The sequence below is a fragment of the Egretta garzetta genome, unplaced genomic scaffold (assembly GCF_000687185.1).
Source record: "Egretta garzetta isolate BGI_Z169 unplaced genomic scaffold, ASM68718v1 scaffold101, whole genome shotgun sequence".
Taxonomy (NCBI): domain Eukaryota; kingdom Metazoa; phylum Chordata; class Aves; order Pelecaniformes; family Ardeidae; genus Egretta; species Egretta garzetta.
Window position 1 is genome coordinate 851,615 of NW_009258666.1, and position 26,493 is coordinate 878,107.

At 38.2% G+C, this 26,493-nt stretch overlaps 1 protein-coding gene across 1 annotated transcript in view; it reads right to left on the reverse strand.

Annotated features, from left to right (window-relative positions):
- Positions 1–5,322: 5,322 nt before the first annotated feature.
- Positions 5,323–26,493, reverse strand: part of MACO1 (macoilin 1) — a 32,164-nt gene continuing 10,993 nt past the window's right edge. The window contains exons 3-11 of the mRNA XM_035904021.1: positions 25,712–25,838; positions 23,396–23,519; positions 20,982–21,160; positions 19,991–20,489; positions 11,365–11,523; positions 10,988–11,167; positions 10,028–10,148; positions 8,359–8,533; positions 5,323–7,205 (exon numbers count right to left, since the gene is read on the reverse strand). Coding sequence (XP_035759914.1) covers positions 7,003–7,205; positions 8,359–8,533; positions 10,028–10,148; positions 10,988–11,167; positions 11,365–11,523; positions 19,991–20,489; positions 20,982–21,160; positions 23,396–23,519; positions 25,712–25,838 — 1,767 coding nt within the window. The 3' untranslated portion in view covers positions 5,323–7,002. The remainder of the gene's footprint in view (positions 7,206–8,358; positions 8,534–10,027; positions 10,149–10,987; positions 11,168–11,364; positions 11,524–19,990; positions 20,490–20,981; positions 21,161–23,395; positions 23,520–25,711; positions 25,839–26,493) is intronic.

Below are 26,493 nucleotides of genomic sequence, written 5' to 3' on the forward strand. Positions count from 1 at the left end.
TCATACAGCAAGATGAGTTTTGCAAAGAGCTCAGCTCCCATCTGGGCACCAGCATACTCACCGAGCTCCTCTGCAAGCCTGGCCCCAGCAGAGTGGTCTTTGAGGCGGTGGAGGGGGGGGGAAAGCAAACCCAGCATGCTTGCATCTTGCTTAGCCAAGTTGTAAAACGGGAACGCTGCTGTGCTGCTCGTTTGATTGATTTTCCCTCTCTTCTTCTGCAAGTCCACTCAGGCTCTGAGCACTTCAGGGCAAAATAAGCCGCTCATTGTCTGTATACGTATAACACAAGGCACAAACGCTCTGGGTTCAGTCCAGACTTGTAAGCACTACTTATGGATTACTAATGTAGGTAACAAAAAAGGAGTTAAAAATAACTAAATGGAAGGGGGACAGGGGGAAAAAAAGGAAAGCATATTTATTCCATAATCCTCCTCATCCTTAAAAGAATAACCTCCCACCCACCGGCCGGCTCAGTCCCGCTGTACAGCTGCGTGGCGATGCACGCTGTACACACTGGGCAATGGAACACAGCACAGAGTTTAAAGGAGCCGGCGTGGAGAATTGCATTTAAATGAGGAAGCCAAAGGAACGAGCTAACGAAGGTCAACTCCACAACAACAGGCTGTTAATGGGACATCTTACAGCACTGGTGCGGTTTCTCCCTGCCCCATGTTAAAATTTGGCATAAAGTGTTAATTTGTCTAAGGTTAAAAAAGAGTATTTGTAAACATAGAGTATTTTTAATGTAGTGACTTCTGATGCCAGGCATCTTTTACTATAAATTGAACTTTAATGAGACGAATTACTCCAGACAGCAATCCAAACCAGCTCCTCCATACAAGTCAAGAGACCTGCTGCGCCCCTTTCCAAACTGAGGGGAGGTTCAGCAACTTGTTTTTAGCCCTAAGTAGTCAGATACTGGATCATAAACTAGACTTTAGTCCAGGACTAAATGTTTTTCCCCTGCATTTCTAAATAATACCTTTCTTTTAGGGGGGGTGACAATTCTACACTTTTGGATAGCAAAGACACAATGGCTTGTAGGGTATCATGAATAGCCTGGGTCTTTGAAAAGGTATTTAAGCTGTAATAACAGCGTTCCCAAGGGAAAAGAGTTACTGGCAAGCTGCAGCTGAAGCAGGGAGGCACCCAGTAAAGGCAGGTCAGCAGGGAAGCACCATCACCATGGACAGAAGACAGGCGAACTACTATCGGTCTATACACTGTAGAAAGTTTCCTGTATTTGCATCAAATTTTAGCCAAGGATCTATATTGCTTCGGTTTCTGCAACAGAAAGGCTTCTGGATGTGGAGAATAAAGCAAAGCCTTCTTTCTTCCCTTTCTCTGAATCTCTATACAGTCTCACACAGAGACAATGTTTGCATATTGATTATACTTTTATTATCAGACAGATCCATGTATTTCTGAGCATTCTGGGCTTCCCAAGATGAATTTTCTATTCTTTCACATAACGGAAAGACTATGAAATAACATTCAGTTGTCTGCTTAAAAAGATACAGATTTTTTTTCCAGTAAGTTGGTGACTGAGTAGGGTTCATGGTTTGCTCTCTAAGAAGGGCCAGGCTCACTCCAGGCATCCTGGGCCCTCTCGTGGCTGTTTCGGAGAGGACACAAAGTACTTCTTTCAGTAAGTTCTCACTTGCAGAAAACTCCAAGACATGTTCTCTCCAGGTCCTCCAGATCTCAAATATTTTCACTGAAAACTGCTACAAACCACAACAGTTAGTTTCAGATCCAAACTTACTTGGGATTTAGGGGTATTTGGATTTTTTTCTTCTTCAAGCTAATCACAAATAAAAGACTACTACTAATCTTTTTTCCCCATCAAAACAGATTAGTATTTTAAAGTCTCTAAAGCTGGCATACGATTCAGTTTCCTTACAGATGTGGGACCTTGTTGCCCTCCAAAGAGCCCCAGGGGCTTTGCAGACAGAAATGCATTCCTGTGGGTAATGGATGCACCCTATAGAATCGCTTCAGTTTGCTTTTTGATACATAGGACTAAAAGCAGATGAAGCATAAATCTTCTTGTGATAAAAATTGCTTGCAATTATTCCAAAAAGCAGTCAATTCATAGAGGGGTCCAAGAAAAAAAAAAACAAAACCACAACAAAACAACCCAAGCCTATTTAAAAAAAGAAATTATAGATAAACAGATGGTTTTAAGTGACAATACACCTGAAGAGGGTACAAAAAAAAAAAAAAGAGACTGCCTAAAAAGATCATCAAGAGACCAAATTGTTTAATCAAGGTTAATGAAAGTTAGGATATGGTGGCAAATGCATGAGGAAACAGATCTGATTAAGTGAGCAATTACAGAGATAAAGATTGTAAAATGCTGGTTATTTCAATCTCTTAGGAATCCCTTGGTTTTAGCACCATCTTAAATTGTCTTTAAAATGCTTATCATGCATTTTGCATAAGGAATGTTTCAATCAGACTTTGAATGGAATGGCTTGAAAGGGAAGGATAAGAAAATTCACCTGAAGCTGACACTTGGTTTATGATCAAGGTACTGCATTACAGCTGTGTTTGTTAGGAAAAGGAAATTGTTAAGCTAATGCTTGGGGGTAGAGCAAGAAAAAAACTGCATTTCCCCACAAAAACGGTACTACTCCTTGGAGCATTTCCAGAAACATAAAGGGAGCAGGCTACCTTTCACTAACTGCCACTATTATTTTTATTATAATCAAACCATTTTTGTTCATACCAGCTAAATTTTGATGGGAAATAATTTCTTGTTAATTACGTAAGACACATAGTTTAAAGATTTTCATTGTAAGCAGTAAACCCCACTATTTTCTGAACTTGACAACATGCTCTAGAACAGCATAATTACCACTCAGAGAGATTATAGGTAAACGAGTCACTTACATTTAAACTTGATTGAAAATGGATTCTTGCCCTTTTTTCTGCTTATTCTCCTTTATTAGAAATGCTTTAGTCAAACGACTGCGTATTATTTTAGTGCATCATAGAAGCTGATTCAATTAAGATATTGTGGCATCTCAGATTTCATTTTTATAATCTATTATGTATTAACTTGCTGAAGGTCTGTTTCTGACCTTGACTTTCAAATTGCAGTACAAGAAAAGGAAATGTCCAGTAGTAAAGAAACACATCCCCTACTGCGCACTGACTCCTATCTGAATATTTAATAACCATTGAGCTTATGACTAAAACTTATAAGTTTAAAAAAAACCACACCAAAACAGCAACTTACTGCTGCAGGTTATCAAATTGCTGTCCTACAGTGGTGCTCAGTGCCAGCAGTACACAAACCTGCTCAGAAGAGGTCAAATGCAGACTTTGGGTTAGGCTCTCTTTCCACTCTCGGATGCTAATCTTGGGAACAGTCTTATTCTCAATGGCAGGCACTATTGGTAAAGGGAAAGGGTTAAACTTTTTAATAGAGTGTTTTCTACCAAATGCTATTGGAAGGAGTCTGATTTTTATTTTGAAGTGCAAGAAAAAAAAAAAATCCATCTGTCACATATGAATGACATCAATAACAACGTATTCGGAGCAGCCAGCTCCTGGACGCAGTTAACAGCAGGATCAGGCACGCTTCTTTTGGTCTAAGAAACCGTCTTGGAGCCAGTTACTCCAGTGTGGAATTCCAGCATGCTTAAGGCAACGCTGGGATAAGCAAACAATTTCCAAATCTGATTTAACAATTAAGAAAGAAAAAGGAAAAACATACCACAAGTTTGTTCTGCTTCCAGACTCCAGAGGAAAGAGCTACTTTAAGGTAGATGGAAGTTCACCGCTTTCCTGCACTGAAGTTGGTATCTCCAGCTTCATTTCCAGCTGGCCATAAAGGGCATTTCAGTCAAAGCAGCGATTTTTTACTTTCTGGAAGTTACTTGATGAAGCTAGACTGAGTTCAACACATGCATTTAAGCCCTTCCTTCTCCACCACCATGAAATATGCTAAGAAAGGGGAGCTAGTTCATCTCAGCACAGTTATAGAACAGATTCTATGAATAAAGGAGCTTTTCATTAAATATTAAAAATGAAATTACACATTGCTTTCCGCTCTACTTAAAATTTTAGTGAGGATAAACCCTGAGGTGCTCAAAACCATTACAGAGAAATCCTGTCTTTCCATTACCTTTTCTTCCTAGACTTAAGTTGGCTGGAAAAAGTTCTGGATGCTTCAGTTTTTCATTGTCAGTTCTCTCTAGAGTATCTATTCTGCAGTAATATTTCAAAATTGACTGTAGAAAAAACAAAATATCCTAGGTGACCCTTCTGTAGTCTTACGTTCTTAAATTCCCCATATATTAATCTTGCAAGTACAATTTATGATGAGTCATTAAGATATTTTCCATTTCAGACATTTAAATATTTAAAGATCCAGAGGTTGGCTGGTATAAGATTTGAGTGCTTAAATTATCTCTTTCCACTCACTCTACTTACCCTGCATAGCAGACTGCTGCCTGCAAATACTTTCACCTTTCCTAAAGGAACATTTCCATTTGAACTGAGGAGGGTACCAGAGGATGCAACTTCTGCTGCACTGCAATGTGATCAGTTAAAATTGCAACCTTATTTATAATGTATTTTGATTAGGAAATGATCTATGTGTACATCAGACTGGTGGTGGTTTGAGAAGAAGGAAAAAAAAAAAAAAAAAAAAAAAAATATGTCCTCAAGGAACTGGAGGGTTCTGGCAGTGCTTCCAGCAGAGCCACAGAATAGATGAGGTTGGAATTTCTTGGTACCTGAAAAATTTTACCTGGAGGCCTGATGCAGTCAGAGAGCATCACCCACGTCAGGATGAGCTACGGCAGCAGCCAAAGCAAAGATGTAAAAGACAGCTCATTTACCCCAAATACAACTGCAGGATTCCCAATAAAAAATTTTACAACAGGAACTGCGGCTGCCAAGAGAATTAAGCAGATATACTGAAAACCAGGGAGAAGTTGTTTGTTCTTTTTGTCTAGACAAGGACGATGCTTGAACCTCCACATCATCCATCTTTTGTTTGCTTTTGCAGTAAGGAGAATGGCTGGAAAGGAACAAAGGCTAAACTACTTACAGACACACTTTTGCAATTTTCAAGAAATGTACCTTTTTTTTTTTTTTTAGAGCCCACAGACAGGGTAACTTGCTAAGTTTATAAATCAATACAAAAACATCTGTTCTTCTGTTTCACAGAAGTGAAGCTCTGTTGCAAAAGAGAAGACTTACCTGGAATAACAGAGTGCTCTTTACACAAAATGTATTCTTTGTACCAGGCTAAATCAGGTCAGTTAAAAAGGCAAAAAAAAAATATTTTTATCTGCAAGAAAACGTTTATTCTTTGTAAACCCCACAGAAAAAAAGAATGCAGCCAAGACCAAGTACTGAACGAAAATTGTGCCAAAGTAGGCAGCAAAATGGGGGAACCTCAACACAAAAAGTCAGTGACAATATTTCATGTTTTGCACAAAGATGAAAAACCTATGACATTTCTGAGTAACACTTTTATGGTGACAATTACACAGGATGATTCAAAAATGCAAATGACAGCAACATGCACACCTGGCTAAAGCTAGAAATTTTATCCCAAAAGAATATCTGTGATTAAAATGATGGAACTTTAATACTTCTATTGACTTGCGTGTCCTACTTCATATTTTTTTTTAATGAGGCATACATGCCAATTAACATGAACCTTTTTAAAAAAAATTCTTTTCTTTTAAGAAGAACTTTGTCCTTCCAGAGTCCACTGCATGTCTGCAAAATCATAATGTTGGGTTTGTAATTCTGCTAGTTTCCAATACAATTTTGCTTCCCACCCCTCCAATCCCCACCCTCAAAAAAATCTGAAACACTTCAGAAGTTGCCAGTGCAAACACTTTCTATCAATGTATAATATACATTTTAACTTAAACCTTTGTGCAATTTATGAGTTTCCTTTAAAACTCCTTAAAAACTCCTTGGCACAACAGCTGAAAAATATTCAGCTCCATTTAAATTGTCAAACACAAGGTGATATAAAGTGTAAATCACAGTTGAATAAAATAAAAAAAACCCAGAACTGCAGCTTTTATTAGCCAGCTTTACAGTCTCTTGTATACAGTACATTGCACAGTTCCGCCTTCACAATAACGCTTCCTGTATTAATATTGTGCCTTCCACGATGCAGTATAATCAAGGCAAGTTACAGAACACTGCTGAGTTTATATCAAAATAAACAGAAGATGTAACCTTGGTTTATAATGAACATCCAAATTACCATGTACAATTTGCAGTAGACTCTGTAATGAGCTTGATATATAAGCTAGATGACAGTGAAGGGGGAAAAAATAGTTTAAACTATCAAGTTTCCTCTTGAAATGTCTTTTCCCAAGGCACTGTGAACAAGACTGTTAGCAATTCTCAATGACTAAAAACACCAATGGGAATATAAATATTTCACACAACAACCACCGTCACATCATCATCTATTCTCTTATTCTTTCCCTTAAACAACGCCCCTGAAATTTGTTTGGTCCTTTGAGGGGTAATCAAATTATCTTCTGCGACATCACATATTTGTATTTAATACATCTATAAATCAAAGCTTTGTTAGATTATTTAACCCTTTCACTGTAAAAACTAAAGGTTTTTCCTCACTATTTCTGAATGAATCTGCAAATTCAACTTATTAAAAAAAAAAAAAAGAAAGGGTTCAAAATCAAGCAAAGCCCTGCATTTTTCAAGAGGAAACCATGCAAGAGTACATAAAAAGGCAAAATTGGCTACTTGAAAACCAAGAATTGTTTTTAATGCATTGGCCAAGGAAAATAAATTGCAAAGTTCTGTGAGGTTTTCTAAAAATTTACAAGAAAAACTGATGGGCAGTTCTAGTCAATCCAGATGTTCTTTTATCCTGTTTTAAATGACAACGAATACAGTCTCACACAATACAATTTCATCTTGACTGCAAGAGACACTCCTGTGTGATGCCTTCAGCATGACAAAATTACTGGGCAAAAAGAAAATTGGCATTCATTTCTTCAAGGGCTGATAAACAGAGGCATTGGGATCAAGTCCAGAAGGGCTGGTCTCCACAAATTTGGAAGAGTAATGTGGGGAAACAGGACTCAGAGTGCTGGTGGCTGCAGTGTATGTTATGCTGGGCATTACTGCCATAACTTCTGCAATCTTCTGTTTTAGGTCCTTGATTTCCTGATCTTTTTGAATGATTTGCCCTGAAAACAGCAAATAACATCACTTAGAACCAGCAGCATGTTTTCACCCTCCACCAGCTGTTCAACGGTAAGAGCTGTTGAAGCGTAACACCCAGAAGACATTCAACATTCTAACATGACATCAATAAAAGCACAACTCGTGTAACTCCTGGTTTGCGTTGAGGAACTACAATTAATTACCTCTGGTTACCAGGTAACGCAACTAGACATAGCACTTCATTAGATTTTGCATTGTTTGGATTTGCAGCTGCAATACTGAAAGATTATTTCTATGGCTCAACATTTTTCTGCACTTTTCCATTCACATTTTACAAGTGCCTTATAGGAGCATAGGTGTTTACTTATTAAATGCATTATTTACTTTATTTTTGAAACTGTCCTCACCATTTTTCTAACCCTTCTTTGTGCACACTCACAACATCACTACAGCATTTTATGAAACTACATAGAGAGAAACACCAATGAAATGAAATAAAATTTCTCACTCTAATCAAATTTCCCTGAAACCAAGCAAACTTCTGCAAGGAAGTGAAACAGGTGCTAAACCAAAAGGTTATTTAATTTTGCTTCATGCTTTGCACACCTGAACTAAGGACAGTCTGGGCAGGGGTTTATACTGGCTTCATGCTCCCTCTGGTGGCTGCAACACCAGCCCAACACTGCCACCACCGTCCACGCTTGCCTCACCAGCATGAAGTTTAAAACAGGTGGGTTTTTTTTTTTTCGTTTGTTTTTGTGTTTTTTTTTTTTTTGTTTAGGTTGTATTTACTTCAGGAGCATCAAAATATTATTAGGATTCAAAGACAGGGGCTTAATAGATGGCAACTAGTATTTTATCTTCTAGCTCTTTAAAAGAAATGCTCCAGCTTTAAGGTAGTGGTTTACGAAAATGTAGAGAATCATGATAAACTAACTTAAACTCGCATCTTGACGTTTATGGTCTTCAGTTTAACAGCTTGGGCAAACTAGGTCAGCCGATCAGCTGGCTTGCTTAGGCTCACATTCAGAGAGCTGTAAAAGACCAAAACCCACTGAAAGCTGAAATGCTGCATGGGGACCGTAGCCCATCCCTAAATAAAAAGGTAGGATATCCTTTCTGTCATATTTTCACTATTTCAGTCGCTATGTGTTGAATTAAACTATCCCACATTACCTTGGGCAATCTCAAGCTGCCGTTTTGCATCTCCTAACGCAGAGAACAGATCCAGCTTGATTCTTGTCTCTGCACTCAGGCTGTTCTCTAAGTGCTGTGTTTTATCCTGCATGGCTGAAAGTGCTGACATTAACACCTCCGTATCCTTCTCATTTTCCTTGTACTTTCGCAGTTCCTGTAGGAGTAATTAGGACAAATGTTATTCTCATCGACTTTACACATGAGATATACTGAGAAGTCTTTCTCTTCCCCTCAGCACACCACTGGGCCTGGTATTAATACTGTAAAATTAAAATGATGGTTAATTAAGGACACTGTAATATTACCTCCAGTAATTATACATGACCATCATACAAGTGATTAAAGCCATATTGTACAATACATAATTACAGTGTGGTGAGCAAGTACCATTTACTCTGCTTCTCAGCCCTCTATCATCCGTATCGAGACCCTCCACCCAGAAATCCTCCTCAGCACTTCCAAGTGCCAGCTAAGCTGCCACACAGTTCCCTTAGCCAAGCTGTGGAGTATGAAAACACTTCCCACAAGCAAAATGGCTAGAATGGGGACTGATCTCTTGCTAGACAGTTTAAAGTGATGCTAAATAAGCATTTTAAGCTATTTCAGTTGGCTGAGGAGAAGGATGTCTTTATTTCAGAACACTTCCCACACTGAACCTAACTGTGCTGCAAACCCAGAAATTTAGAAGAGAGAAAAGGAGGAAGCAAGTATTCTGCAGGTAGGAGACAGGCACCCTGTGGCTGGGAAGTATGCGGTAGCATTTTGACTAAGAAAAAAAGAAATATTACACAGAAAAAGTTCTATACTTTAAAATGAAGAAACAATAATACAATGAGGGAAACATTAAACCCTGTAACAAAAAGCTTCTCTAACAGTTTGAAGATGGTAATAAAATTGAAAAGCTTTGATTATATCTGGTTTTAATGACTTGAAAGCCATGCTCATATTCTCCATGGATAAACCACACTTGTTTTCAAGGGTTTGGTAAAACCAGGAACAAGGCTGCATATGTTATTTGGAAACAAGTTCACAATAACACCAGGTGGGTTTTGAAGAGTGTCTAAAAAAACCACAAGACATTAAAAATACATATTAATGCAAATTGTCAGTTGACAGTCCAAGTACATCTTTAGGAACAGACATTTTAAAGGAATAAGGTCCACTTTGACTCGCACATTTGAGCTCTTAAAACTCTAACATGCCAGACAATGTGTCTGCTACAAGTCTACCACAATGCACTTTCAGTATTCAAGCACTTTCACCAAAAAAAATTATGTCTGGCCAGTGATTAAGACTGCATTGAGTAAGCAATCTTACTTGCTAGCAGTGGAATTTATAATGATACAGACTGGCAACAGGCTCCTCACGTTAGACAAAAAAATTTTGTTGAGGGGATTATATTCTCAGTTTACCCAGACCATTGCTTCAGGGGAAAAAAAAATAAAATCTAATAATTTAAACAATTGAGTGATGTGGAGCTGAAGACTATTAACCTTCTTACAAAGCCTGATGCAAGACATGCAAGACAGACATCTGAAGAGCGTAATTCTTGAAGGTGTTGATTGCCTCTTATGTAGATCCACCAATTTCAGAGGGCTGAAAGCACTCATTGTGATGCTGATCTAAGCCCCTGGTGCTTTCTCATTACCTGAACTTTCATTTCTAGTTCTCGTATCTGATCTTCTTTCAGCTTTATGTCAATTGTTAGCTTCTTGCACTCTGTCTCCAGCTCTCGAATACGATTTCGTAAAGTTTCAGTACATTCTCCTCTGCAGAAAAAACATTAAAAGAGAAGGTGGTAAAATAGGAATGAGGCTGTCAATCCTGAACTGTTTATAATGTGAAAACAATATAAATATTGAGAGATAAAAAGAGGAAGCTAACTTTGTTCTTTTCAGCAAAAGAATTTCCCTTATGGCAACAATAGAAAAAGCTGCAAAAAGTTACCCAACGTGATGCCTCGAGTATTAGGAAATTTGGAATATTTATGAAATATGGAGAACAGAAAAGCAGAAATAATGCTTTTTAGATATTTGGGGCACTGCAGGTTGAAGTCATCCACACTGGTGCCATGCTTTCATCTTCCCATCTGTACACCTATGTTACCACTGAAACACCGCTGTGCTGAGTACTGTTAGTCATTGGCTACAGCAGAATACTTTCAAGATGGGAGATCAAGACAGTATTTCAGCCAACATCATTGCGCGAATCCTTGATTCACAGTCCCCACATGAAAGGGGATGTTCCTTTTTTTAAAAGCAGACTGACCCATGCAGGGTACAACATCTCTCTGTCAGCACAATCAAGGTACAGGAGACAATTTAGAGTGTATTCACCCTTCACACCCTGTAAATGTAACGTATACTGAGAAGCAGCTTCATGGAAGGAGATCTCCCAGTCATTCCACTGCCTTAACACAAACACATCTCTTAACACAAATCAAGCTTTTTTTTTTTTTAAAAAAAAAAATCAAATACAGACTCCTCCTTTATATACAGAAGAATGAAAAATGCCTCCCCAAATTCCCCCCCAAACACATTTCAGTAGCAACAGCTACATTTTAGTAATTTTCTGGAGCTGTTCTACCCCAGAAGCAAGCTCAAAGTACCTTGTAGCAGCAAATGCGACAGCACGTGCAGCAGTTGCTTCTTCCAACTTCTTTCTTTTCTTTTCTTCCATTAATTGTTTTTCTACAAAGGCTCGTGCCTCCTGCTCTGCCTTTAGTTTCTTCTCCAACTGGCTGATCATCTGTTTGTCTTTTTGTTTCATTTGTACAGCATTGTGTAATCTGGAAGGTAACAGGTATGGGATTTAATGGAGGATTTTACTTTCTAAAAATAAACTGCTGTCAATGGTCCCAAAATGAGTCTTGCTGTATTTGCAGACAATGGCCTCAAAATTTTGTAGAGTCTTAACATAATACTTCCCCTTTACCAGACTACAATCATCAGCAACTAATTTACAGAGCTGTGTAGAAACACATACTTGTTCTGAAGCAGTTCGTTTTCTTGCCGGAGCTGTCCGATTTCAGATCGAATTCCCCGCTCTGTGTTAGTCAGAGAACTGATCTGACTACGTAGCTCCTGTTCAATCTGCCTGCTTGCTTGCAGGTCAGCCTTTAACTTTTTAATATCTTGTTCCAACCTAAGAAAGACAATTTTAAAAGACAATTTCAACTTTATTTCCCAGTTACCCAAAGGTTCAAGCATGTTACATAAAAACAAGCAATCATCATACCATCTGCCAACCCCCCCAAACCCTTGATTCTTAAAATAATAACTCTCAGCAATTATATCTATCTATCCTTGCTAAATAATAACACTTTACATAACTATACATATATAGCTCTACATATAGCTATACACACACTTCATAACCTCCCACAGGAATTTTGTTTTCCTCCGTGCACTGCGGAGTTGTAAGACAAATCCTATGGAATTATATTTTTCCTCTTCAAGCAGACATGAAATGGGTAAGTCTGAAAAGCTGTAAATATGGACAGGTGCAGATATGCACAAGTTTTACTTTTCTTGACAAATTATGAATTTCATTTGCTAGTTATGGCTGAGCTCTGGAGCATACTGCTGAATTCTCACCTAAATGTGTTGGGGGGTTTTTTTGTTTTTTCTGTTTTTTTTTTTTTTTCCTCCTTGAAGTACATGATGTGCATGTTGAATAAAGAGTACGTGTTAAGTCATCCACAGTTCAGGAGTCAGTAAATGTAGTTTTAATTGGTCCTGAACAGAGACCATCTGCTATATGCTTAATTGTAGCTTTAGAAAGTTCTTGAAGACTCATGCAAGCTTATTCATTAAAATATTTTCAACCAAAATTGGTTAAATAAACCACAAATTATTAAACAGAGGCCCCCAGTTCACCTTAATTTTTTCCCCACATTTTCAAAATAAGATTATTGATTCTTAAAATAAAAACACATCACAGATGAATAATCAACCATTTTTTATGAGCAGTGTTACATACTGATTTAAAGCAAATATGCCCCTCGGTCATTCACATGTAATCCTCATTTGCTCCGTCAGTTATTGACTTAAAACTTTTTAAATGTTCATAAAGAAGACAAAGATGTTTTCATTTCCTAAAGTTCCATACAGAATTAGTGGTAGTTGAACTGCCCTTATTGACATCCACTAGCACAGATGAACAGTTATAGATTTTTGTCCCCATAATGAAAACACTTAGCTCTTCTGCGCTTCAGTGGAGGAAAATCTCAACCTAAGCTGCTCAAGTAACGATAGGAGGCATAAGAGCATCCTGTGTGAATGAATCAAGAGGTTAAATGTGGAATCATCAAACTTATGGAAATTCATAAAAGTATGTCTGTAATAGGCTAAACTGCACCGAAGAGATCTACTGGGCAAATTAACGGCAAGAAGCAGCCTATAAAGGAGCATGGTCTATAATGCACTCTCATAATTCAAATGCTCAGATCCCACTTTCTACAGCTGTACTAAACTGTCTTTCCAGTTATACTTGAACTGCCCTACTGGTAAGATGAATTCCTTTTAATATAGCATAAATTGTGGCCAAATGTGTCTTTAAAAAAAGAAAAAAAAAAAACAACCCAACTTATACTTAGTAGGCAAACAGTAACAGTACAAAGCAAATACACGTTTCGTATTGAAGACCAAAAACCATTGCAACACCTTGTACTCTGTTGTAGGAGGAAAAGAATTTGCAAACTTAACCAAATATTCCTTCAACCGTGTAACCACAGCACACAAACCAAAAATGTAAAACCCATCAGCAGACATTACTAGGTATGTATTTTCACCATGTTCAGCATGTTAAGTGATAGAGCTGGAACGTCGTTGGGCGATGATATAACAGTTCAATTTAATCTTCCAGTAAGCAGTAACTGTTTTAGAAAGAGCAAACATTAATTGAAGAGAGTAAGATGCTGTAGGAAGCATCAACAGACTGTTGTCTGCCAACAGCTGATTGGTTTTAACATGGGTTTTCATAAATAAGTGAAAAAGTGGTTGGAAGGACAATGTAAAGGAATGCACATAAATCACACACACTTTACATCGACAAGTATCCATAAATAATTTCAACATACATCTCTACAATAAAGTGATAACTGTGAAAATAAGAGAGCTGTAAATAGCCTCTTCCCTATAACTAAGGCTATGCCAAAACTTGCTCAAATAAGATACACCAGGATTTATTTTGGATATTTGGTCTTCCAGGAAAAGAAGCACTGATCAGGTAAAGCCTGATAAATCAGAGGCGCCGGCATAGGACAAGCTGAATTTGTATTTTTGGCAACAGAGTATTGACATTAGTTCAAACTTCTTAAGCCATCTGGTTCACTGCATCCCTGCCGGTTTCAATGAGGGCTCTGTACCTGTGGTGCTCGTGGGGCTGGTCCAGACTGTGCTGTAAAGAAAGACGAAACCTGCGTGATCTGTAGAGTGCACACAAATGTGACCAGAAAGGATGCCTGCTTCCCAGACCAGGAGGAAATAAGTGAGGCCACAAGCCACAGCCTTCCTTTTAACTCAGCGTAGGTAAAAGTGTCCAACCAGAACTGCATACATGATATTTGTGAGAATGGGGATCAGAAGTGTTCCACACTCATGATACATCACTCAAATCCTGCCTGAGCACAGAGCCAAAGCCTCACGGATTTCTGCCTTAACTTTTCAAGCATCATCCAAGCATCAGATACTCATCCTTTTACTGTGAAGGACCACAGAGGACTTTGGGTAACTTTCACAGGAAAATGAGACCGACCATTCATTATGACTTTCACTGTAAATCACAAAGAAGTCAGGGTTAAACTCAACAAGAATTGATCAAACTCTGGGTGCTTCAGATGTTTATGAAAAACCAGCAGCCACACCGCTAAAACACATCCAGACCGACCACGTACCGATAGTGTTACTGCCTATGAGCGGCTGGCGCGGTTTGCCTTCATTCACCAAATGCTGCAGAGAGGAGTTTCTTCTTTTTTAGAAACTGCTAGCGGCTGTAAAGTGGGAACTATGCACCTTGCGTGTCCATTAAACCACAAACACTCTCCCATTTACTAGCCACCACAAAAGAGCTCACGGTAGGCTCAGGAGTGGGAGAGTGACAACTTAACCGGTTCGACTTACTCTAATCAAAGGATTCCAGTACTTCTGTACGTCTGAATTTTTCAGGCCACCGTGCAGTTAAGAGTTTTTATTCTTTGTAAAACAATAGCTCCTATCAGTACAGATGACCTAACTTTACCAGTTGAAAGACAGAATAACATATGTTAAACATGATCAATCTACATACAGCAAGTGATCAACTACTGTAGTGCAACTGCAAAGGGGCAGGAGAGTATTAATACAGAGAAAACTAATCTCGTTCAAGTCAGTGGCAGACAAAACCATCGGAAATTTATGTGTCGATGGACTTGTTTAGAAATAAGTGTTAAAGTAAGATTTTACCAGATTTTAATTACTCCTTTTCATTATTTTTTGCTATAGCTTTAAATACCAGAGCAGACATTTTCTGCTATTTATAGAGCAAATAAATGTTCCTTACTATCTAAAATTAGTTAGGAAGCTAATAATCCATCATAATGCAAGGACAAAAATGTTTCCTATATGGTTTCTCTCCCAGACCTGGCACAATTAGCTAGAGACACTACTTCCTTTAAAAAAAAAAGAAAACAAAAAACAACCAACCATGAAGTCAGTTCCCCTCAATCCACCTGTACTCCTTGCATTCTCTGGTGTGCATCCGTGTTCTTATCCATCTTACAAAGTCCAGTCAAATATTTTCAGCCTAAAAATTTCCTCCTGTGGAACAGCAAGACAAAGCTCTTCTCTGTACATAGACAGAGAGGTCATCCATCATTTTCACAGAAATACAAGGAGATTAAAAACACCCTTTCTGTTGCCCCTTTCTAAAATGAAAGCACATCATCAAGGTAAACCAATACAGTGCCATAAAAGAAAACTTCGCTGCTACAAGCACAGACTAGTGCGTGGAGTTTTCCCTCCTCCCCTCCCTAAGAGTCTGCACTACTGTTACAATGATAAATGACTCAATAAGACAGCACTTTTTTTTTATTATTATTCATTCTACCATTTCATTTCTGCTTAAGTCTCTTCTTTCCAGACTTATTGGAAAAGTTATTTACAAAGGGGAAGGTGTGAAGAAAACTTGAATTCTAGAAGATACTTTTCCCTGTTGCTGCACGAACTACAAATTATTTTGATACACAACTATTTTTAAAATGAGGGCTTAGCTGCAGATTATTACATCATGCTGTTCATACAACTAAGGCCAATTTCTTTCGGTTTGTCATTACTGTAAACACAGATTTACCCGTTTTCTTTTCTCAGCACTACCTCGTACCATTCCTGATCTCACTGATGAAGAGAATTAATCAGTAATCACCTCCAAGACTGGGTGTTTTTCCAAATGCTTCAGCCTAGATTGATGGATCAACCTGAAGACAACTCAATTCAGCTTAATTGTCCTAAGGATTGATAACTGGTGAATAACATATCCTTGTTGCTTAGTTTACTTGGTTAATGCACTTCCATAATCACCTGGCAATTGCACACAAATTAAAAACAATTTATATAAAAATTAAAGTTTTAAAAGGCCCAGAAGGCACTCAGATGCTTTTCTAAGAGACCCATTTTTTCCTTTGTTCTGTTCTGGCCCAATCTGTTGGCATAAGCATCCCCCGCAGCGAACCTACTTCTCTGAAGTAGCCAACGTGATCCCGCAGCATTGAGGTTCTCCTGCTGTAACTAATATGCTGTTACTAGCAGCTCCTCAGAGCATTTTTCATTACCAGAAAGACAGTAATCCACAGAGAGAAAGCGGAGTTACTTATTTTTCTCCTACACAGAATCGATCTAAGTAGCTGGCATTTCAAAAGGTTATTCTGTTTCTGAACAGTCCAAGCACTACGTTGACAGTGGCTTGAAAACGGTCTGCTGGAAGGATCATCTCCCAGATTTCTAATTTACATTCCCAATTCTTTTGCTTTTCCATTCTATGCTTTCCTGCGCTCCCATCATATTTCATGAAACACTGCCCATCTCCCCCACTGCAGCTGACAGCAGAAAGCCTTTTGGTATACTAATGCCATCTCAGGCAGGGGGGAGAAGGAAGCAGCAGCACTCACTCTTGGGACATCAATGGTGCCACAGAAGGTGGACAATAATTAGCACCAAACGGACAGAAACTTATATTAAAAACTTCAAGTCTGTCCCTGCAACTAACACCAAATTTTAGGAAAGCAAAAGAAGATGCGGTAGACCAGCCCTTGCTTCACAAATATTTTTCTTAGTCCAATTGCCAGAAGATGTCATCGTTATCTCCAAGAATAATTAGTACATAAGACAGCTTGTTTCAACACCTCATGTGCCAAAGGCAAGACCTCTACGGATACAAACAGTTTTGCCAAGCTGCACTGCCAGGTTTTTGTGAGTGGTTTTTGGTGGGTTTTTTGTTGATTTTTTTTTTAAGGGTGCAAGTAGCTAGAGGCAGGACATGATTATTACTTTATAATATGCAATACGAAAAAAATAAAATTCTGCAGCAATTAAAGCTTGGACTTGTTCCATACATTGAGCCCCTAAAATGTGAACAAAACCTGCTGCACCTCAGAAGTGGCAGTGAAACAATAACAAGAAGTCAACTTGCTCTGTAACTACTGACAAACAGTAGGACGTGTAAAGGGCTACCAAGTTTATCCCTCCATTGGGCCAATTACCAGAGTGTTGGGAAATAAGCAGCTCAGATCACAGAAATTCAATTATTAAGCACTTGACGAACAAACAGCAGATTTCAGCATCCACCAGAAGTAGATATTCATTCCAATTGTAGGAATAAAAAAAAACCCCTAAGGCAGAGATTAACCTAAGGCTGATCAGCAAGGACAGAGCCTCTTGAATCCCTCGGCTCTAGCTATCAAGATGACAGTATAACATTATAATCACAGAAATACCTAGAGATGGGGAGCAGTAACTTCCTCTCCAAAAAACTAAACCACACATGCACTAACCATTTACCAGACAGAACAAAAATAAAACCTTACTGTTTCAAGTAAGAGTAATGTTGTATATATAAACTTAAATTAATTAGCAGTACCCTTTCAGATATAAATGTCATCTCAAGTATTTAAGAGAAATCATTAACAAGCATACAAGACTGCCTTGTTCTCAAAACCCCCCAGTCTTTACTGTCTTGGATAACCCCTGTTAATCCTGAGTCCCTAGCAGTCATAAGGCATACTTTACATTTAATACTGGTTAGTCAGCTCAGGGAATTCATTTGTGAACACAAAAGGAAAGCAGCTTGGTTTTGACATCCTGCTGTGAGTCTGCTGGACAAGTTGTTATAAAAAGCATCTTTATTTGGAAGCTGAGCAGATCTGATCTGAAGGTCGGACACAAATGCAGGACTTCCCACAGCCCTTTTCAGGGTACAGCACTGATGCAGACTAGAAGTTTAATAATGGGAATGAGTAATACTACTGGAAGTGGAAAAGATGCCTTACACTCCAGGGACAGGATAACTGACAAGTTAAAAAAAATAAATGGGATTTTTAAAAATTTAAGTGCATTCCATCCCATCCGATTTCTCAGGCAAGTTTATCCTTCTATTACTGTAGGAGTTACGTACTCAATCTGAACTGAAACAAAATTTCATGAATGATTTCAGTCACCTACATTTGTAAGAAGCAGTGAGCAGCAACACACGGGAAGTTGGTGTTTTAAGTGCTCTTGGCTCGCCTGCACAGGGAAATCAGTGCACAATAAGCAGCTACATGAATTTGCAGCACAACAGCCACATCACACCCACACATCACACAGAAACACTCGACAAACAAAAGACCGAAGTAGCTTAATTCACTTTCAGGCCAGAGTAAGGCTACGTTACACAAAGGCACTTACAGAGTACACTAATTCTGTACTCTGTCCCTACCCAGTCAATTAGAGGAGCTAGAATTCTGTAGGGGCACAAGTTTAGTTTATTGTACACTCACTTTTGCATTAGAAAACCCACTTGGGACAATTAAAATGACCACCTGGTCTAAGCTCACATCACAGTGTATACACATTTCAAAGTGTAATTTAAAACTTAAAGAATATGAGGTTTAAATCACATTCCTTGTCTTAGCTACATGGGACAAAATTCTTAGCCTAGCAGGTCATTCTATAAAGCACTTCCCTTTGCTTTTCTTAGGACTTAGGAACCACGTTTTGAACTGCAGCGAAGCTGAACTGACCTGCTCTTTTCTTCTGTGAGCAAAAGAAGCCATGTAAAGAATATAGAGATGCCCATCTGAAACTGGCAACATACAAACACAGCAGCCGTATACATGCTTATTTAGATGCAGCTTTGCTGAAGACCGAGACGACATCTGCATCCCATTAATCTTGGCTGAATTTGATTCACAGATTAGATTGATTAGCTCGTTTCTTATTTGCTTTATACAAGTTCTCTACAGACATTAGGTATCAATTAGTCCGGATATTTAATTGGCAGAGGTACACCAATCAGTGGCAGAGTGATTATCAGAGGAGAAAATAGTATTTTTATTGAAGTAATTGTATTCACATAGCACAAATCCTCAGGGACAGACCAGAGTCAAAAGTCCAATTATCAAGAGGTACCTGCAGGGAACGTGAACCTGATCTGCCAATTAAGTTAGGGAATGAGGATTTGTTGGCCAAAGAGCGTTCAGCACATGAGAAAAGGAAAGAGAGAGACGTAAGTCAGGAATGGCAGGAAAGTGCATAGCTGTGCACCAGCTTTGTTCTAGACTTAATCTCTATCCCCGTTTTGTACAGTTACACACTACCTGTCTTACAAGTACTTGTTCTGGTAACGTATGACAACACTGCATGTCTCGGGACCTACATGCTCTAAGTACTTGGCTGCATTTCATAAATACATCTTTATTTAAACTTCAGATAAGCATATGGAAAGATGTGACTTTTTCAATCTTTACAGTTTACAAGGCAGCTAAATTAAATCCCCGTGACCTGTACTTAAACCAGTAAGGCAGCAGGTATGCCAGCAGGAACCTGAACTTACCACTTTAAGGAGTTACATAATACCTGATACTTCGCATCTATAACTTGTAGATTGAAGATTCAAAGAAAAGCCAAATATTTCAATAGGGGAAAAAAAAGCAAAACAAAAAGTTAAGACAAAACAGCTGCTCAGGCACCATCAAATGCCACTGAATTCCCTGGAGATGTAAAGGTCACCCCACGGCAGGTTTGTCAAGAACACATCCACTGAGCTCTGTAATAATGATTCTTCACATTTCTCTCATGCCATCTATCAAATGATTGTCAAAGCTATTTATGATGCCTCACAACACCCCTGTGAGGTAGGTAAGTATCGTATACTGAGGTAGAAAGGAAGAAATTTGCTCAAGGCTGCATAGCAAACCAGAGGCAAAAATCGGGAACAGAACCCAAGAGGCCCAGCTCCTAGTTATCTTATGCCATTACTAGGCAATTCTGTCATCTTTATGGGAACATAAGTTACATTTTCCTAAGGAAAAAGAGACCCAATGTACTGGAATGAAGGGAGGATAAGACAGGCTGTTACACAATGCTCAGCTCAAACTTACCTTACCAGTGCATCTGGTTTGCTTAGCTGGTTATTAGGAATACAATTTTCCATTAAGTCCTTATGTGTGCTTGGGCTCTTGCTAGCACATTTCTGTTTTTTCTCATTTTTAGTAGATGAGGAAGGGATGCTCCCGTTAGTTGCACTGTGACTGCGAGGCGAGGAGTTCACAACTCCGCTGACATTTTTGTAATTTTTGGACGAGGCAGTGCATGAGTCCTCTTTTAAGAGGTTTTCTGTACTTCCTACAAGATCATTATTTAATCTTTTACTATTGATATGGTTTTCCATATATTCAATTTCTTGTATTTTAGAGTCTACAGGTTGCAAAATATTGTTATTTATTCCAAGGTTGTGTTTCTTAGCGTCCTTGTCCTTTTCTTTCCCTTTTTCTCTATATTCTAGCTCTGGCAACGTTGCAGATAACTTTTTATTGGCTGGAATGCCTCCATTGTGCTGCAAAAGTATTGAGGAATCCATATCAGATAATCCTTTGGCTGCTGCAATACCAAAAAAAACCAAAAAACAAAAAACAAAAAACCAACTTAGTTCATTAAATCAATCAATACTGTGACACACAAAGAAAAATCATTAAGTAGACATCAGTCATTTCTGCAGAAAACAATCATTATTAGAGTCTATTTAGAAAAGAAAATAAGAATTCACATGATATTTTAAGACTTTTTCCTCATTACAGGGAGGAAACAGTAACTAAGGGATTCAATAATAAATACTAGTGCTTCACAGAGCACTGCTGACTAGATTGATGCAGTTGCTAATAAAGAACTAAACAGAGAGGACATAATTCATTTCTACTGCCAAACTAACCACTGCCAAAATAATTTTCTTTTTGGCTCCTCTGTTTCTAAGTTCACTATACTTTCATCAAAACAACATGGACTAAAACAGCTCTTCCTTAGCAGGCTTTTCTTTTTTTTCTTTTTAACAATAGCACATAATAGCAAATACATTAAGTAATAAGTAGAACTTGCCTTCCTCTGCCTCCCTCTCTTGCCTTTGTAGCATCTGCTGTTCTGGGGGCAGAGCTTGTTGGAGAAGCTGCATGTAGAACTCATTCTCTTTCTGCACTTCTTTCTGTTTTCTTAAACGCATTTTGTAGCTGACGTAACTTTTAAAGCCAAAGCCCAAAGTCACAACAGGGTAGCCAATGCTAAGAAAAAAAGCAACGTTATTATTAAAAATGTAACCATAACAGCAAATTAATAAATTTGAATAAATTATATCGCTGTGAATACATCTGGATTACAACTTTTCATAGAAAATTTTATATAAAATGTTTTTTGCTGTACTACAATAAAGCAACAGTTCAAAAACGTAGGCACTTCTTTATCAAGATAAAATTACAGTTCATTACAGACAGCAATTAACTGTAGCATAGATTAAAGGATTATGACAATGCAATTGCACCACACATAGCAAAGGCAGCTTTCAGACAAGCACCAGACTAGGAATTATGCATCTTTTAAGGAAATAACAGCCAAATACAGCGGAAGTTCTCAAGTTTTGCTCCTAAAGGGCCATGTAATATAGAAGACATTAAACTGGGAAATGCATCAACAACAGAAGGAGAAACTGATCCCCATCCTTTTGCACTCAGAAATTAAGAGCAGGTCCCTTTTCCACCATTCTTTAAAGCCGAGGCAAAACAATAGTTCTCCAAAATACCACCTCTGCAACAGGCCCTGGGATGCCTTCTCACCGCAGCACCAGCTGAGAAACAAGGGCTGGAGAAGCCACTGGAACATACGGCTTTGGGGGTACTGCATTCCTGGGGGGGACCAAGGCTGTGAGCCAAAGTGCCATCGCCCACACCTGGCAGAGCTAGAAGCGACCCTGGAGGTAAGGCCTCAATAACCATCTGCCTCTGCTGCGGATGGCCACAATTAAGACGTCTTTTATGGGCAGCAAATGGCCTCTGGAAATTCCTAGTTTAGGAGATTGACCTTGAAGCTGTAAAAGAAAAACATCTAATCTCTAAACTTAGTTCTTCCACTTATCTTACTGACAGATAAGATATGAAGAATTTCACTTCCAGCCAGACTCTGCTGTTCCGTTTGTTGACAGGGATGACAGAAGCATAACAGAACTTTGGAATTATTTTTTTGTCTATCAGCTTCATCACGCGGAATTTAAGTATTCTTATTAGCTTGTGACAACTGCACCAACACAGAATGCTAACAAATCATGCTAGTGTATTTATTAACGAGGATACTCAATCAATGAGCAAACACCCCTGTATAAAAATAAATACATCTTTGACAGTACTTTAAAAAAGCACAGTGAAGTTGCATTTTAAACAGTGAAGGTGTCCTAGATCAGGGGAAAACTCGGATGCAGATGACTATTAACCATTAAAATCTTCTCATTCGTTGCTCAGTAATAGCACTGTGCAAATTGCATTTCTAAGTAAGCTGCCAGAACGCAAGAATCATTTGCATATGCATCTGACATTATCTCTGCCAATGCTTCTTTTGTAATACTGTGTAAAGCCAGCTGTAGCTACAGTTCTAAAACTCTGATGACAAGCTGAAATGTTTGCATCCCATTCATCAGCAGAAAGACCTTTCCTCACAGCTCCTAAAGTGCTTTTGTATCCTGTTATAGAATTTAATTAGTGTTGAAGGGATTTATTGCACAATGTAGACAATATAAATTAAAATGACAGATGTCTAATTTATTGGAGACTGTATCACAGGGAACTGGACCAAATTACTCCAGGAAAAACAGGACACATTTTAAATATAGCCTGATCAATGCATACTACACTAAAAACCTGGGGAATAAAAGTGCATTTATTCTACATGCGGATACTCTGCAGTTAAGTCTTTTGCCTGAACTCACTCTTATCACTTCCAAAGAAGTAATGTAATAAGTAGCGTTTGTTTTTTATTTTCTGTCACGATTTTCAACCTGAAGTTTATTCACTCCCTCTGGTGAATTATGAAATCAGATGCTCATGAGAACCCTTCTCATTGGAGGGGAAAGAGAGGAGTGCTTTGTTACACGGGGAAAAAAAAAAAAAAAAAAAAAAAAAAAAAAGAAGCTTTTCATAACGGGATACATAAGTTATCAGTGAAATTTTTTTTCCTACTTTTACCATCTATTCATTATGTAAATACAAAATTTGTAAATTGATGACAAGAACTTTCACAAAACGTTAGGAATATCCGTGCTACAAATTCCCCCACAGCTCACAAGCACTGTATCTTCAGAAAGGTTGCACTCGGTTAATGTTTAGCATACATTTCTCATGGAATATTTAACAACAGATGTGTGAGGAGAGAACTGAACAGCCAAACCCTGAATCAAGATAAAAAGCCCTGAATATTAATTTCCCTGGTGAAATAAAGGTTAATAAGAAAAGGAGGAAAAACCCCACGCTTACCAGTGTGCTGCAAATGGACGACAAAGGTCTACATGGAAGTTTTTTAAATCTTTAAATCTAATGGCTGCTTCAATATAAACGAAAAGTATCCACAGTGATACTGTTGGTAAGCACACACCCCTCTCTATTGAGAGAAGAGAAAAAGAGAGAAACACCTTAGCAATGTGTTACAAGCAGCAAATATTTTAAAGTTATTTTTAAAATATTCCAGAAGTCAAGGGAAATTTTCAGATACATATATAGGGAATCGTAAGAGGGTTTTTTTCAGAATAAAGTACCTAGAATGCCTTTCTCTTAAACCAATTCTAAACTTTTGTCTCCTTATCTTGCTTTATTACTTTTATAAGGCATCAGTGAAAAATAACAGATGCACAGCTAATGAAATAGCTTGGCACAAAACCCCATACAGAAAAGGAACACAAATGGAAGAAACTGCAGAAGATGAGGTAATGTTACAGCTTATGATCTTTGAGTCAGAAGTGGTAGTCTTGGACTACTTTTTCATTCCAAGTTAGGTGTATCTTAGTAGCAGCAATGAGCAAATCAGCTGAGAAAACAGGCGTGAGTAAGCACAGTACTGGTTACTCCATATACAGTAATGCAGACAACAGTCTGCGACTCAGGACTCTACACCAGGGGAACATTTAGGACGCTGCATTGATTTCTCTCTCCAGCACTACTGGTGAGAATGTAAAATAGTAGCCAAGCAAAACTCAGGTCTTAATCCTCTTGGCCAATGGAAAACGCCGGTGTTGCACGCAATATAGGCACTGCTAAATTTCCCCAAATCAATTCCAGTTACATGCCACAAGCTTCATAAAAACAAACAAAATTCTTGATTACATACTGACATCAACATACTGTGTGCTGGTTTGGAAACAGGTCTTAAATTTGAAACTAAAAAGAGTGTTACTCTGAGGCCCTGATGTTATTTACTGTGGTCTCTACTTGGTCCCTCTTGAATAGCTACACTCTGTATAAACTGTCAGCTTAAACATTTCAGCTAGGTAGACGTACCACTTAAAAAGATCATAATTTCCTAAAAACAAACAAAAACATGAGCATATTCCCATCAACTTAGATGAGCATTTAAAAAGATGAATCCCTAAGGTTTCAATGAATTAAAATATTTAAAGAGTCAATAGCTACAGTTAAAACTGGCCCATCAAGTTTTTCCTCTAGCGTTTCTAAACATCAACTCTGACAACAGCTTCAGATAACACTTTAACATCTTAATACAATCCTAAAAATAACTCCATATTTTTTACGTATTTTAAATTGGGCAGCAACTGGTTCACGGTATCTTCCATTAGCTCCCACATTGTCATTATTATAAATGACTAACTTGTCAGAAAGATGACTGCTTCCACCAGTAAGCTGAGAAGTGATCCATGCTATCCTGCAAATTCTTGTGATCTGACAGCAAGTCTAACATGAAATATTACAAAAGCCCCAAATCCCAAGGACTTGGGTAGGGAAAAGGTTACCTCTTAAAAATGGATTTTTTTTTTTTTTTATTCCTAAATTTTTCTGATTGAGGGAAAGACATATATGCAAGCCACGTCAAGTATTAGTGCTCATACAAACTAAACCACGTCCCCCCAATCCAGCTGCTGCCCCCAGACACCAGAATCCAAGGATTTGTTAAAAAAACCCCAAACAACTAAAGATTAAAAAAAAAGGGGTGGGGAAGAGGATTTCGCCATACGTGTTTCAAACTGTTGGGGCAGCCACTGGTATTATCAGCCTTTTTACTCAGGAACTGAATCCAGTTGACACAAAGATTTGACTAATGCAAATTTGAACTATGTCATACACCAAATCAACAGCACACTAATCAAGTAGTAGGAAGAATGTAACGCTGTTTCACAAACTTTTCCTGCATGCTCTGTACTTGTTGCATTGCTGCAGGCGTGTTTTGAAATCAGGAAAATACATATTATTTTTTTTTTACTGCTCTGGAATTCCTGTTTATACACCTTCAGTTCCATCGGTCAAGCTTTAATGATTACTACAAGATCCACCCAGACACGTAGCAAGTGCAAATGAGCATACTAACGAAAGCAAAAGGACATTTTTCAACGATAACAAAAGTGCATTAAAACAAATGTGATGATTACTACAAGATCCACCCAGACATGTAGCAAGTGCAAATGAGCATACTAATGGAAGCAAAAGGACATTGTTCAACGATAACAAAAGTGCATTAAAACAAATGTGATGTGGTAACAAACAGAAGAGGGTTTCTGCACGCTACTAAAAGCTGTAAGATATATATTCAAATCAGTAAGTTGTGAATAAAAACCAGTGACCTACCTGTGTGCCAGACATACTGTACCCAAACATACGTGCTGGCAGCAAAAAACAGCCATTGTATTGGTATGAAGAGCAGACATATTATATTTGATGTGAATGCTACACAAACAAAAAATACTGAAAAGGCCTGAAAGAAAGGAAGGGTAGAGGGAAAGAAGAGTGTTTTGGTTTATTCCAGGAAATATTACCAGTTTGTTTATTAATAGTGACACCACAATGATTTCAACATCCAAACACTAGTCTTGTTTATAATCAGGGCAAAGAAATGGAGCAGTCTAGCCAATGAAAGCAGAAACTTAGCCAATGAAGTGAGGACGGGTACAACTTGAGAATTTGTGCCCATCCACTCTTCCAGCAAGTCTCCAAACAGCTATATTTATTCCTTATTGTTTTGTTTGAAGACTTTCATTTACACTGTTGATATAATATTATCATTACTATAGTCTCCTTCTCAAAAAAAAAAAAAAAAACCCCAAGCAAACAACCAGCAGTGTCATTTACTCTCTGAAAGAGCAGTAAATACCTATAGGGCTTCCATTTTATTTCGAAGATGACTCTGTTATATAGGAATCTAAACCAATTCACTAATCTCAGGAATTCAAACAATATTTTCCTATGGTGAAAATTTGATAGCTGTATATTTCACTTCAACTCGCCACAGGTGAAATAGGCAGTCACAGAGAAGAGACTTGAGCCCAGGTCACCTAGTCACTTGAAAATTCCTCCTCTCATTAAAATGATGATCAGGGCCATTAAGTTAGTTGCGTAACATGCAATATGCT